General features: G+C 66.8%; 2 protein-coding genes across 3 annotated transcripts in view; one reads left to right on the top strand and one right to left on the bottom strand.

Annotated features, from left to right (window-relative positions):
* Window positions 1-3855, bottom strand: part of SPRY3 (sprouty RTK signaling antagonist 3) — a 59152-nt gene extending 55297 nt beyond the window's left edge. The window contains exon 1 of one of the 2 annotated variants that reach the window (XM_086756590.1): window positions 3438-3855. The gene's annotated coding sequence lies outside the window, so the exon portion shown is untranslated. Of the gene's footprint in view, window positions 1-3115; window positions 3417-3437 lie in introns of those variants that run through there. The other variant, XM_086756589.1, reaches the window with a different exon arrangement.
* Window positions 1013-7574, top strand: LOC147599345 (uncharacterized). The gene is made up of 6 exons (XM_086756673.1): window positions 1013-1150; window positions 2159-2698; window positions 2958-3191; window positions 3417-3596; window positions 4449-5499; window positions 6543-7574. The coding sequence occupies exons 1-6, from the start codon at window positions 1013-1015 to the stop codon at window positions 6698-6700; spliced, it is 2301 nt and encodes a 766-aa protein (XP_086612799.1). The 3' UTR covers window positions 6701-7574.
* The last annotated feature ends 6831 nt before the right edge of the window (window positions 7575-14405 follow it).

The raw sequence follows: 14405 nt of genomic DNA, 5'->3' as shown, positions 1-14405 counted from the left end.
GCGCTGGCACCAGCGCCCGCTTTATCCGGAGGGAAGGCCAGGGCCGTCTGAGGGCCGCGGGCTGGGCGCGGAGAGCACCCCCGTGTCCCAGCGCTCCCTCCCTCCGGCAAGGTTGACCTCATGGCATCGGCGCCATGGCCAAACCGTCAGGCTGCCAGACCTTGCCGCCGGGATCTGCCCAGGAGCGCGCAGAGGACGGAAGCCATTCGTCACACGCCAGACCCTAGCACAGAGCTTTCCCTGGCACTTCCAGCCCAGATTTCAGTACCGGAGACGCGCTTTCCGCGCGCAGCCGGCTTTCCCTGGGACAAAGCCTTTCTCCTCCGGCAGACCAAGCGCGGGATCCCTCGGTGACACCGGTGTTGTCACGCTGCCTGGGCCCGCGGGAGGACTCCACTCCCATGGGAAGCTCCCCACCGGCGTTGCACATGGTCAGCGGCCGGGCGGCCGGCGGAGGCTTCCACGTAGGTGAGGGGCCACAGGTAGAATCTGCTCAGGCAGCAGAGAGGCCGGGGAAGATTGATTTTCATTAGCTAGGCTGACCTTGGAGAGCCAGGAAAAGCAAAGGGAACTCACTTTGGCTGCTCAAGCAGGATCTGCTCCCTCCCATCCCCCTCCCCGGAAGGAAAAGGCGACCGATCTGCTTAGATTCGGGTTTTTCCCGCGCGTGGAGCCCACCTGCCGCCCCCTCCGCCGTCTTCTCGAGCGAGACGCTCGCCCTTGTCCAGGGATCCATCCCCTCCAAGCCCTGTGCTGGGAGCTGGGTGCTGGGACTCAGCGCAGGTCCCGGGAGATTTCCCCTCTGGGGCTTGAACCCGGGCGCGACTCAACGGGAGAAACCGAGGCAGCGGAGCCAGGAGATTGGAGCAGGCACGGAGCAAACCCAGCGACCTCAGGCCAGGACCTGGGGCACGGGAGACACCCGAGCCCGTGACGCACAGGGGACGCTGCAGGGAGGGCAGCGGGCAGAGAGGGGAGCTGGCCATGGGGCCTTGCAACCCAGACACGCAGGATGGGGGTCCAGGGCTCGGCCGCGGCGTCCCGGGCAGGACAGGTCCTGGGAGGGACCCCCAGCACCGAACGGGGGCCCGAACGCTGCCGGACCCACGGTCCCCGGGCGCAGGGGCTGGACACGGACCCAGGCGGGGAGGCAAAGGGACCCAAGGGGACACGAGGCAGGGGATCCATGGGTCTTCCAGTCCAGTGGGGCGGGGGAACAGGGACTGAACGACCGGAGCTGGGACCCCACTCCTGCTCCCCGCGCCCCAATGCCCCCCACTCACTCCCAGCCCTCTCCTCCCCGATCCTGGGGCTACAACCAGTCCATATCCCGGCCCGTACTGGTCCGACCATCCCCTGGGCACTGGTGCACCCCTCCCTGCCTACCTGCCCATCTCGGGGGGGACCAGGGCAGCGCGACCCCAGCCTCCTCCTCCTCCTCACACCCTGCCCGCGAGGCCGGCATGCCAGCCCCGGAAACCAGGCCGGCTTTATGGCCGCCAGCGGCCCCAAACACATAAAGTTCGTGCGATAATGGGCCAGCGGGATCGTAAAAGCCAATGATTTACAGGCCGGGGGTGGATGGAAGCCGGGGACGGCTGGAAGCCGGGGACAAGCGCGCGGGGCATCCAGGTGGGAGAGAAGAGCTTTTTCCCTCATCCCAGCCCGGGTGCCGTGGGGCGGGCCGGGGGGGGCGGTGCTGAGCCCCCGGCCCCGCTCTCCACGCAGCCCACGCGTGGCTGGGGTCCGGACCCGGCCCGCAGCCCCCAGCCCAGCATGTTTCCGGGACCCCCCGAGCACCGGCCGCGCACGCAGCCCCTTCACATCCAGGACCCCCCCAGCCCTGCCCTGCGTGCAACCCACGCGTGACTCCGGCACGCACCTAACCCCCCCGCAGCCCCACCGCCTACACCCCGTGCGTGTCCAGGACCCACGCGCGTGCCCGGAGACCCCAGCTTCATCGTACGCTCACGGCCCACGCGCGTGACCAGGGACCCCCCCCCACCCCGCCTCGCCGAACGCCCCACGCGCGCCGACACGCGTGTCTACACCCCCCCCCGCACACACACACCGCCCGCCACGCCGCGCGTCCCGCTGCCCGTCCCCGCACCCCACGCGCGTCCCGCACCCCACGAGCGTCCCCCTCCCCGTCCCGCAGCCGCCGCGGGCGGACTCACCCCGCCGCTTCCACCGCTCCATCCGCCCGCGGAACGCGCAGCCCGGCCGGGCTCAGCCCCGGGGGAACCGGTCGGGCCGGCACGGGGTGACCGGTCGCGGGGGGGGGCGGCGGGGCAGAGCCCGGGGGGCGCCGCGGGGCTGCGGGCGGGGAAGGCGGGCGGGTCCCCGGCGCTGCCGGTGCACGGGGGCAGCGAGGAGGCCGGGAGGGAGGGAGGGGTCTGCCGCCGCCCGGGAGCATCTCCCCGCTCTGCCGCTCGCCTTCCCGGAGCTGGAGCTCTTAACGCGCAACCCAAGTGGCGTCATCCAGCGGAGATTGAACCGGCCCATTAACGCTCCCCGCAGAGCCCCGCGCATCCGCTCCCCGCCTAATGGCCACAACGCGGCCGCGGGACGCTGCGGGACGCAGCCGGCGCTACCCCAAAAATCCCCGCCTGCCTTCGCTTCCCACCCTCGCGCCCACCCCGTCGCTCCCCAGCCCGTCGTCCCCTCCTTGGGATGTCCGCAGGCTGGCGGGCATCGCGTGAGGCCGGCAGCGCAGGGTGGGTTCGGGTCTGTTCGACGCCAGGAGCCACTACCCAAAATCCCAAATCGGTACCCAAATTCTGCTTTCCCTAAGGCAACAACCGCGGCTCAAGGGCGCCGGGGACCCCCTTGACCCCCCTCGGTCGCGGTTCGGCAGTCCCGGAGATGCAAGGCCTCCTCTCCGTGATGACAGCGGGCGCTGGCCGTGGATCCCACCAGAGCTCCCACCCTCGCCGCCCTCCTCTCCGTGATTCCAGGTGGGTCACCCATCCTTTCCAGCAGCATCCGCCAGAGGAGCGGAGCGGAGCAACATCACCGGCTCTGGGAGGGCTGAGGAGCCGTCTCCAAGAGGTGAAGCTGAAGCCATCGAGCCCTCAGCCGACAGCCGGGTGTCAGCCAGGGCGATCCCACTGACCTCGGAGGCTCCCTCCCAGTTGGTGCCAGCAGAAGCACTGGAGTCCTGGGTCGCCAGCGCCTGCTCTCCCAGCGCGGTACCCAGCTGAGCCTTCCCAGGCTGGATTTTCGGCATTGCTAGGCTGAGCGTTCCTGCCTCTCCGTAGGATCCCCCTGGCTCCCACCAGCCCCTCCTCTCCTCCCCATCCCTCTCTTTAAAGCCGCAGGAAGGATCTGAGTCGCCCAGTTCCCAGCGACTGCCGGAGCTGGCGCTGAGCACCTGACTCCTCAAAACACGTGTGCCGGCCTCCCTTCCTCCCCAGCCCCGAATCGATCACTCCCACCTCGAGGTGCCGGTGATTCAGGCTTCCCGCGGCATCCCCAGCGCTCCGCCGGCGCTGCTTTATTCCTCACCCGTTGCCGAGGGAGGGCCAAAAAGGCAGGGACGCAGATGCGGAGACGGGCGGCAGGGTGGGAAGCAGCGGGAGAGCAGCAGGCTCCCGGTGAGCCCCTGACCAGAGCAGCTCCGAAGAGGAGGGCTGGGAACCCAGCGCAGCTGTGAAGCAGAGGAGTTCAGAGTGGTTCCGAGAGGAAGGGCCCGGGGCAGAACCCCCCGTGGGTTTTGGGGGGTTTTGGGCCACCGGAGGAGGGAAGCGGTTCCCCGACGGCGCACAGCCGCCACAGGAGCCGTGGCAGGGGAAGGTGCGAGGCTCTGTCAGATTTAGGGTGATTTGTCCCGCTGACGGCGCGACTGGCTGCCCCGAACGGAGGCTTTGACATCCCTGCGCGTGGCCTCTGCCCCTTCTCACCACTACCTGCGGCTGATCCCAGCTCTTCTTCTTCCCTTCTGGATGGATTTCCCTCTTCCTCCCAGTTTGAACCCACCACCCCGTAACCCCTCAGATGCCCCTGGGGTCCTGTCCGATGGGACGGGGGAGAAGCAGCTCCCAGGAATCCCCCTCTCCACCCGCACCGCGGAGGCTCCGGGCGCGTCTCCCACCCGGGACAGCCACCAGCGCCTGGACGCGGGCATGGGCATGGCAGCAGCGCATCCCGCTGTTCCTGACCCCAGCCCAGGGTGAACGCTCACCCCCAACAATCTCAGCAATTCCCCCGCGCTTTGCACTGCCCTCTCCCCTGCGCATCCCCAGGCAACGCTGCCAAAAGGCTGGAGGTGCCTGACCCCTCTGACGCCGTCAGCCGAGCCCGGGCGCGGGCGGGCAGAGTCACCCTCCGCTAAGGACGATGCAGGAGCGGGGAGAAGAAAAGGAAAAGATACAGAGAACACGCGATGCCCCTGATTGAATCAGCCAGAAACAATGAGGTGCTGGTGCCCTCTAATTTTTAGATTTTAGGGCCAGAAGGGACCGCGGTGTCCGTCTGGCCTGACAGCCTGGATTACGGAAACACCACTTGAAGGCAGACAGGGCCACCGGCTTTTCAGGAGCAACAGCAAGCGCCGGGGACTTGTCAAAAGGCCGCAATTCTGCAAGGGTGGAGGGACACGGGGCTGCCAATGCACGCTTTCCTTTTCAACCTTCCCTCGTCCCCAGAAAGAAAACATCCTGCAGGGATTCTGGCCCCAGGACCTCTCTTGGCCGCCCCGGTGTGAAGCCTCACAGCAACCGGGGCCGAGCCGCCCCAGTGCGAGCCGGACCCTGAGCTCCTCGCCCAGCCCCGCCGAGGTGCAGCCACCGCCTGCGGTGTGGGGTTTCCTCTGCCCACGGAGCCCGGCAGCACCAAACACCCAGAATTGTTCAGGAAGCGTCCCCCCGACGAGCCGAGACCACAGTACGCCGCACATCAAGCCGGGAACAGAAAAGCAGATTTGTTTTTTATTATTATTTTTCCCCTCCACGTCCCATTGCGTACAGCGAGTGCCAAGCGCCGGGCAAAGCTCAGGGCATCCCAGTGCGCCTGCGGTGTCTCTGCTTCTGCAGAAAACGTGTCTGTCCCCGCGAGGTCCCCTGCCCAAATCCACGTCGCCCGCCCAGCAGAGAAACCAGAGAGGCGACTTGAGCAGCAAGCCTGGCTCCAAACCGCGATGCAGGGACCCCGACCCGGGGCTCCCCGGGCACCCGAGCGGGGCGGGTAACGCCAGGCAGTGCCTTGGCTGGGGAGATGCTGGGAAATTGTTCGCTCCATCCTCCAGCTCCCCGGAAGCACTGGCAGATGCCGGGGCAGGCGTTCCACTCGCGGCGCAGGCTCTGGCACCGGACCCCTCGCACCGTATCGGCGCAGCCCCAGAGGGTGCAGGGCTGAAGGCTTCTCCTTCCCCTTGGGAAGAGGCTGTCCTTGGTGAGGGAAAGCCTCCTCCACCACCCCGATGTGCTCAGCTCCCCGCAGACCGGCCGGCCCACGCACCACGCCGCGGATCGTCCACCTCCTGTTCCCCTCCGAGCCCAGGTACCGGACCGAGCATCCTCCCTCGCCCGGGTACCGCCCTTCCCGCCCCAGACCAAGCCCTCCCGCGCCCCGCCGAGCCAAATTCCCTCCCCAGGGATGGACGCAGCAGCTCCCCCCAATTTCTTTGCCTTCAGCACTTTGAGTTCCCGTTTCAATGTCACTTTAGCTGGAGCGCACGAGCGCAAGGGAGAGGCTGGGTATTAAATTGCCAGTCTGGTCACATGCTGCCTGGGATTTGGCCGTAGCTAAGCAGCACCACCCCCGCATTCACTTTTTTGGCTGGTGACTCCTCTGCTCGGCGTACGGCGAAGAATAGGAGAAACCGGAGGGGGAAGGAGAAGGGGGGGGGAGAAGAAGGGAAAAAAAAAAAAAAAGAGGCGAGTCATTGTGAATGTCAGGAGCTCCTCGGCTGCGGGTGTGACAGCGATCCTCCCCCTCCAAACTCGCTCCGGGTGAGAGCCAGAGAGAGAGGATTTCATTAGGATCTGGTAGCGGGCTATTTTTGGAGCTGACATCCTACCCACGGCTAAAAATAGCCGGTCCCCTCCACGCGAAGCAGGGTTTCTTCTCCGTTAAACTTCAGCAAACCTCGGCGAGGCTCAGCCCTTGCCTTCGCCCCACGCTTCGCTCCTTTCCTCGCTCCGCGCCCTTCCGCCATCCCTCGCTGTCCCCTCGCCATCCCTCCTTTCCCTCTCCCGGTTTGGAGGGACCAGAGCAGAGATGTCACGGCAGCGGGGCTGGGGGGGGGCGGTCACCCCCTACCCAAAAGCAGTACCCCGCACGCGGAGCCAGGGGCTCTGGGAGGCCAAGCGGGCACCACCAAGGGCTTGAGACCCCCAAGCCTCGAGCACCCCTCTGGAGCCCGGCCCCACGCTTGTCGGGGCGCCCTGGAAGGAGGGACCACCCGCCGCACCCCTGCAAGGTGCGAGAGTGCAGCCGGCCCGGGGTGGATGCTCGGCTTCGGTGCCTGATGCTGGCACGGGGAACCCAGGGCACGCGGCCGGGCGAGGAGGGGTCGCAGCACGAAGCTGTCCCACCCGCAGAGACCACTCGGCCGCAGTCACCTCCAAGGGGGCTTCTCCCAAAACCACCGCGTCCCTCCCCGGGGCCTGCAGCCAGCACTGCCACTGGTGCTTGTCTCCAAGGGGCTGCTGGCAATTCCCTGCCTTCATTAGCCCCGCCACCTCGCAGGTATTTATAGCCAGCGCGCACCCCCTCCTCCCCGGTTTCACAGGGAGAACACCAATTTATCCCTTCCCATGCGCCTCTTGACTTCAGCCCGGCAGCCCGAAATCCCACGGCGTGGCATAACCGACCTCTGCAGAGACCTGCCCCGCTTGGTGCATGCAATCTCCGAGTCCCAGCCCCACATCTTCCACCTCTGTCCGGCCCGAGCCTCGGCGGAGGCTGCAGCCGGTCAGGGCCCTGCGGCTCTGAGGACGGAGCAGGGGTTCATCGACGGACCCCAAACCGGCCGGGCGCGGACCCATCCCCACCACCTCCGAGCATCCCCTTGCTCCGCATCTCCGGGCACGGGCGGGGTTGGCGGGGGACAGCCCCGCACACCACGGGGACATCCAGGGCCACGAGGAGCCCGCTGCCCGCCGTGGGCTCTGCTGGCTGCTCCCCGCGCTGCGCGGCGGCCCGTCGGAGGCCCTGGCCGCCGGCCAGCCAGCCATTTCCTGGTAATCTAATAGCTGCAGCAGATGAACTGAAAATGCATTTCCTGCCACCCCGCTGTAAAATTTTTATTAATGTAAGGAGAGAATGCAGCGCTGGCTCGCGCCGGCCGGGGCTGCAGCGGGGCGGAGGGCGGCCGAGGCCTCGGCGGAGCTGGGGGCGGCGGTGCCACCGAAGGGGAAACTGAGGCACGGGCAAGGGAAGCGCCTCGCGTGGGAGGAAAATTGGGTGGTGGCCCCCCCGGTCGCCTCCGCTGCGGGTGGGTTTCGCAAGGGGGGGTCTCAGCCCACCCCGATGGTGCGCTCTGCACCCCTTCCCAGCCGGCGAAGGGACATCCCAGTCAAAATCCCCCATCAAGGTGCTCTCGGGGGAGGACCAGCCCGGAGCCACCAGGTCACCGTCCAGCGGGTGACAGCCCTGCGGCGGGGGCTGCGGGCGTTTGCGCAGCCCCTTTCCCACGCGGAGCCCGCTCCCCGCGCCAGGGCAGGGCGAGACTGGAAAAGCGCAGGCGGTGACCCGTGTGGGACGCGGTATGAATATTTGATAGGCCTAATGTAATCACGCCGATCGATGCTGGCAGGAATATCGCCCTCTCCCCCTGCTCTCGCTCTGCCCTGTCCCTTCCTCTCTCTTCCTCTCTCCGCCTCGCTCTCTTTCATTAATGCATTATCCACTTTACATTATTTATTAACTTCCTTCCTTTTTTTTTTATTTAGAAAAAAATAAATTAAATAACGGTGGTTATCTGGCGGCCCGAACCCTCCCGCCTACGCGCTCCGGGGCCAGGCAAAAACTTTGCTGACCTTCTCCCACCTCCTCCCCTTCCCCTGCCCAGCCAGCGAGGGGGCCACCCCCCGACACCCCGTCCCCGGCTGCCCCCCCACACAGCCCATCTTCCCCCGCCCCGGGTGCGCCCGCTCTGGGACGAGCCCCTCAGAATCACCGGTGCCAGCGCAGCGGGGAGGGTGGCGGCGAGACCTGTGGCAAGCTGACGCTCACGCAAAGCCAGCCCACCCGTCCCTCGCCGTGCTTCCCAGGAAAAGCAGCTTCCAGGACAGCTTCAGGGCCCCGTCGGCAAGAGGGAGGTGAAGTCGGTGCCCCCCAGCTGCCTGCACCCCCCCAAAAACACCTTACAGCAGCGACCGGAGCTTGGCCAGCCGCAGATGGTGGCCACCGGCACTTGGTGTGGTGGGACTGGGAGGGACGGGAGGCTGAGCACGCAACGCGGCGGGGTCTGCTTGCATCCCCAGGGACGCTGCTGGTCCCTGCCGTCCTTGCCTGGACACGGACAACCCCACCGGCTGCCCTTGCGCCCTGACACCAAGACCCCCTCGGGGTCACTTCTCGGGACAAGGAGACCCTGGGCTGCAGAGCCGCATTCCTCCGCTCCAAGCCAGACCCGAAAGGCTGGGGCAGGGCTGCAGGCAGTGGGAAAGCTGGGACGGATGGGGAAAGGGGCTGAGGGCAAAGCAGGGTGGGCTGAGGGTCTCCTGCTTCCCCGTGACGGGTTCCCAGCAGGGTCCCACAGAGGAGCCGCGTTTCCCCACCCCTGGAGCTCACGAACCCGGGCTGCTCAGGGCACAGGGCAGGAAGAGCCACCCTGATCTCCCAGAAAACCGGACACAGCGCTGACGGGGGGGATGGCGACAGCTGCCCCAGCCAGCTCCGTCACCCTTGTGCCCGGCTTGTGGACGCCACGGCTCTGCCATCGCGTGCGAGGCCTCGGCTCGCGCTCCCCTCACAGCTGGGTTTTGCTGAAGCAGGAAAATCGATGGCGGCTGTCTGACGGCCAGAGCAGGGCGGGGGCATCGGACGGAGGAGAGGGGCTGAGGCAAGGTGGGGGGGACGGAGACGGAGCAGGGGGACCCCGGGAGCTCGGGGAAAGGCAGCAGAACCGCGCGGCAGGAGAAGGTTTGGAGGGAGGAGAGCTGCAAGGATCCGTCTGCCATCCCCAGAGGGTCTGGAGGACTCACCCTGCTGACGCAGCCCCCTCCTCGTGGCCCCCCAAAGACACAGGGGAACCGGCAGAGACTGCGCTTTAATGGGAATCACTTACTGACCCGCAGGGCCGGGGCTGGAGGAAGGCTGAAAGGAGGAAGCGCAGGGAAAGAGCTCCAATTAGCGGCACCGGAGCGATAGATTTTCCTGGGAACGAGCGTCCGGGCCAGCCGGCAGCAAGCCGGCGCGGTGGCTGCCGCGCTGCACGGTGCCTGGGGTGACCTGGCCCCGCACAGAGCCTGGGGATCCCCCCGAGCACCCCCAGAAAGACCCCCAACCCAACGCCCTCCTCCCCAGCGAGCGGCTGCACCGTGCGGGGCAGCCGCTTCCCAAACGCACGGGGTTGGGAGAGGGGAGCCGGCGACGGGGAGCCTGCCAAGCGGCTGCTGGGAGCGCGGATGGGGCAGGTGATGCTGTGCCGAAAGACGGGCGGAGACCTTCCTCCCCTGCCCTCCGGCTCCCATCACCGGACCCAGACGCCCACGCTGGTGCTCTGCATCGTCTGAGCTATCCCCTCCAGCCTTCCCAGATGGAAGGGATGAGGAAATTCGCTGGGAGCCCAGGGAATGAACCACCCCGCGGCAGCCGGGCAGGAGGCAGAGGAGCCGCTGGGACGCGGGGCGCAAGGCAGGAGGTTTGGGAGCCGCCCGCGCTGCCTCGGCTGGGAGAAGCTCAGGTCTCCAGGAGAAGCTCAGGACATCAGCAGGAGCTGGGTGCGGGAGGGACACCCACATTCCCTGTTGTCCTCCCCGAAGGAAGGGACACCCAAAAGGGTCTTCAGGGCCCTCGTTTACCCTGCAAGGGTCTCAGGAATCGCCTCCTGCGCCCACCCAAACGTGTCTCCCACCCCAGGGATCTTGGGGGAAGAGGCAGGGTCCCAGACCCACGAGCACCCCCTCCTACTCTGCCTGGCATCCGTAATGGCCTGGGACAGCACCGGATGCCCGCGGTTGGGCGGGATCCACCGGGATGAAGGGGGTGAAGGTCTGTGAGAAGAGCACAGCCCACGTCCCCTGTGGGTTGTCCCCCTCCGTGGTCCCACAGCCAGGGGTGAAGCGCGGGTCCCGGCCACAGCGTGGGGCAGAGGCTCAGAAGACGACAGCAGGGCAGGGTGGAGGGAGCCCGGACCACGGGGAGACGCTCTCCTCACAGCCATGCCACCGGGAACGGCCCCGCGAGCTGGCGACAAGGGCGCTGCCGGTGCGAAGGGGAGCGGGGGAAGCGAAGGCAGCTGGCAGCACGCGGTCCCCAGGCCAAGCTGATCGCAGAGAAACGGTGACGTCAGGCCGGGGAAGCGGGGTCCCGGCCTTTCCCAGGCTCTGCCGTGCTCCACGCTCCGGTTCCCTGCCAGTTTATCGGCCACTGGAGTGCGACCAAGGGAACATCGGCCAGGACAGAACAAACAAACATCAGAGTTTGGGCTTCCTTCCTTCGAATAACTAAAAAAAAAAAGAGAGAGAGAGAGGGAATTAAATTAAATTTTAAAAAATTACTGAAAGAAGTCAAATAAACAAGCATTTGTGTTTCCATGGTGACATGATGCATTCCTGGGAGTGGGAGCTTGGCCGCAGGGGAAGTAACGCCGGAGCAGGGAAGCCAGTGAGTGGTCCCACGGGATGCCCACTGGTGTGCCCGGAGGGACCCAGCGTTCGTCCCTCAGCGTACACCGCACTCAGGACCACAGCCACATCAGGGGCTTTGCCTCAGGTTCTAGCACGGTTTCTTCATACGGTTGTGAGCTCCAGCTTTTCCTGCTGGGCTCTGTTCCCTTGAAACCACTGATCAGTATCACCGGAAGAGACAGACGTTTAAAGTTACTTCAGTCTGAGCAAGTGTTATGAAAGGAGAGAGTCAGGAGGAGCAGTGAGGCTCAACTTATTACACACCAGAGAATCCCCCTGGACTCTCAGGTCCCTAACACACCGTGACGTTTCACCAGCTCACAGCCTATTTAGAGGCGAAGGCCTGGCAGGTAGAGGTTGTTCTGCTCTTTCTGTTTCATTCCAACAGCCTTGCCACACGGGCAGCCAGCACTGGAGCTCCAGTCCATGGACCCTCCCCTCCTTGACCTTTCTAAAACGTCCTCTGGATTTTCCTCCAGTCTGGCTGTGCCGTGGCACTCATGATGGGTTTCGTTGGGTTGTGTTGGGCCAGGTTACATCCTTCACGTTGGGCTGTCTCATTAAGGTTGGGTTGGGTTGTGTTGGGCTGGGCTGCACCATTCATGTTGGGTCGGGTTGTGTTGGGTCATTCATGTTGGGTCGTGTTATGGTGGGTCACTCGTGTTGGGTTGGGGTGGGTCAGGCCATGTTGGGTCGTGTTGGGTCATTCACATTGAATCATGTTATGGTGGGTCACTCGTGTTGGGTTGGGGTGGGTCAGGTCATGTTGGGTCATTCACGTTGGGTCGTGTTATGTTGGGTCACTCGTGTTGGGTTGGGGTGGGTCAGGTCATTTGTGTTGGGTGGCGCTGGGCTGAGGTGGGCTGGCCTCGCCGTTCCAGTTGGGTTGGCCGTACTGAGTTGTGCTGTTTGGGACGCACTGGGCTGAGTTGGGCTGGACACTGGCGCTCGGGTTGGGCTGGGTGAAACAGTTCCTGCACCCACCCCGACACTTCTCTGCATTTCTGCCCCATGAACCGTTTCCAGGAGTCTCCCCTGTCCGCTCGGCCGCCCTCGGTCCTGCCGCTCCGACAGAAACTGCTGCGTTTCCTGTAAAACATGGCTTCCCCGTCCTGACCTGTGGAAATATCTCCCGATTTCTGCCAGCGCAGGAGCCACGTGTCGAGAGAAACCCGCATGTGCCCTGTACGCCACAGCCAGCCCCGCCCGACAGCAGCAGCAGCAGCGCCCAGGGAACCCCGCGCGCGGGGAAGACGGACCCACTTCTCGCGCGGCACGTCCGAGGGGAGCGAGCCAGCCCCACGGAGGGCGCATCCGTAGGGTGCGGGGTCACTTGCCTCCGCGCGCAGCGATGCACCACTGACCTCGGAGCCCCGCAGCCCTGGAGCTGCCGGTGGGGACGGGCAGGCCGTTCCCAGGCAGGGGGCTCATTCCGTATCCTCGGGGCCGGATGCGGGATCTCGTCACCCGCGCCCGTCAGAGGAGGGAAGAGCATTGTGCGGGCCGGTGCTTTTTTTAAAGCTGTTTGTGACCCCGGGACCGGCATGCGAGTGAGAGCCGCTGCTGGAGGAAGGAGGGGAGAGGAGGAGGAGGGCAGAGAATTCCCAGATCCCAGCTCTCCCTGGGAAATCCCCAGAACGCTCCCAGGCGCCTTCTTTCCCAGCAGGCCGGGGCCGAGCGGCAGGTGCACGTCGGAAGCACCCGGCACCCCGAGGGGGGCCACAGATCCGCACGGTGCGAGAGCGACCGCCGACCCCGGTGACTCCACAGAACCGCACTCCACGCCCGCAACGGGCGGCTCATCCGCCACGAACCGCGGGGCGTCCCGACGCCCCCACTCAGCCCAGGGGCTCCCGCAGAGGTGCCGCACACAGGGCGCGGCGGGAGCGGGGCCGGGGCTTCCTGCCAGGACCTCGGCGTGGGAGAAGGGCCGGGGCGCAGGCGAGGGGCACTGCCCAAGTGCCAGGAGCACGCGGCCAGCCATCGCCCGCAGCCACCTCTGGGGAGCCGGCAGCGGGGCGCGCTCGCAGGCAAATTCTCATGGAGGCCGAGATGCCTCCACCGTGAGCTCAGCGAGTGACTAACTTGGTGCGGCTCCCGGGGGAGACAGACGAGTTTTTGGGAAGCGGCAGATCCCCGCCAGCTCCTCTGCCTGTTCCAGGCGCCACCCCCACCCCTTTCCTGAAAAACACCCTTGGCAAACGGCGCGCAGCGGCGACACGCCACCGCGTCCCCTCGCTGCGAAGGCAATCACGGCAAGTGATTTCCCGGCACAGGCAGGGAAAATGGAAGGACTCAGAAAGGCCTGAATTTTGGAAAACAGGGCGTGGAAATCACGACACAGCACAGACAGCGCCTGGGGAACGGCACGGGTGCCGCGCGGCCTGCGCAGGTACCGGGTAGGCACAACCCAGGCCTCAACCCACGGCAGACGGGGCAGCTGCCCCGTCCCAAAGCGACCCCGCCGCGCTGACCCCGCTCCGAGGACGCCGGCGCTCAGGACGCGCCCCGCGCACGGGTCACCCTCCAGGCCAGAGCGAGCCCAAGGAACTGGGTCTGGGGGCGGGGCTCCCCTCAGCACCCGTGAGGCACGGACGGGACGGGCAGGGGTGCAGGGGGGCTCTGCGCTCCCGCGCAGGAGCCGGGTCACAGCCAGCCACACGCAGGCAGCGCTCAGAGCTCCAGTGCCACCGTGTGTCACGCACTGCCACCCCGCCCCGCCCGCGCCACCCCGCTTTGGGATCCGGCTCCCGCTCCCCCGCGGCCCGGAGGCCGCTCGGCACCGCGGCCCTGCCCTGGACAGGCTTCGCGCTCGGGAGACCCCCAGGCGCCTGGGGCCGGAGCCGCCGTCCCCAGGAACCCCGCCGCGTCCCCCCGGCCCGGGCAGGCCTGGCTGGGGGGTGGCCCAGGGCTGGGACAGGGCCGCGGGGCGCTCCGGGGCCTTTAGAGGAAAATCGGCATTTTGTACCCAAAATGTACCCTTCCTCCCAAAGCCCGGCCCGGCCTCGCTCCCCGGCACGCCTCGGGCCTCCCCGGGCGCAGCCAGGCCCCGGGAAGCAGCCGGGGCTCCAAGCCAGGGCCGCTTCCCCCGAGCGGCGACCGGTACCGGGGCCACCGGCAGCACGGCGGACCCGCCGCCGACCCCTACACTGCGCATGCGTTGCGTCCCCGCGACGCTCTGCGCTGCAGCGTGTCGCTCTATGGTCTCCCCCCCGGGACGCTCTACGGTTAAAAAGGTAAAGGGCCCCCCCGCTGTCCCGGGCGGGGGTCGCGCCGCGGCGGGACCCTCCCCAGAAGCAGCCGCTCCTGCCGTCGCCAGGCTCGCGGGACAGCCAGCTCTCTATGGTGCGTGCGGCGCTCTATCCTCCGCCGCCGCGCGTCTCTGTGGTGCCCGCGGCGCTCCGTCCGACGGCCTCCCGGCCCTTTATAGCCGCCGGGGCCGCGTTCTGCGGCCTTTTCCGCCGGCGCCCGCTGCGGACGGAGCTCCGCCGCCCTCTCGCAGAGCCCGGTGCCGCCCCGGCGCGCTCCTCGTCCCGTACAGGCTCTGTGGGTGCGAGCGCTCTGCCCCGCCGGCGGCTCTCTATGGCGGGCGGCGCTCTAGCCCAG

Source organism: Chlamydotis macqueenii, chromosome 11 (genome assembly GCF_036417535.1).
Source record: "Chlamydotis macqueenii isolate bChlMac1 chromosome 11, bChlMac1.mat, whole genome shotgun sequence".
Lineage (NCBI taxonomy): Eukaryota > Metazoa > Chordata > Aves > Otidiformes > Otididae > Chlamydotis > Chlamydotis macqueenii.
This window is presented reverse-complemented; position numbering and strand designations above follow the sequence as displayed.

Bases quoted from the DNA above. Each gene is read 5' to 3' on its own strand.
- LOC147599345 (XM_086756673.1), top strand. From the start codon at position 1,013: ATGGGGGTCCAGGGCTCGGCCGCGGCGTCCCGGGCAGGACAGGTCCTG. The intron at 1,151-2,158 runs GCAAAGGGACCC...CCCGTCCCGCAG, and splicing joins ACACGGACCCAGGCGGGGAG to CCGCCGCGGGCGGACTCACC. The intron at 2,699-2,957 runs GTGAGGCCGGCA...CCGTGATTCCAG, and splicing joins CGCAGGCTGGCGGGCATCGC to GTGGGTCACCCATCCTTTCC.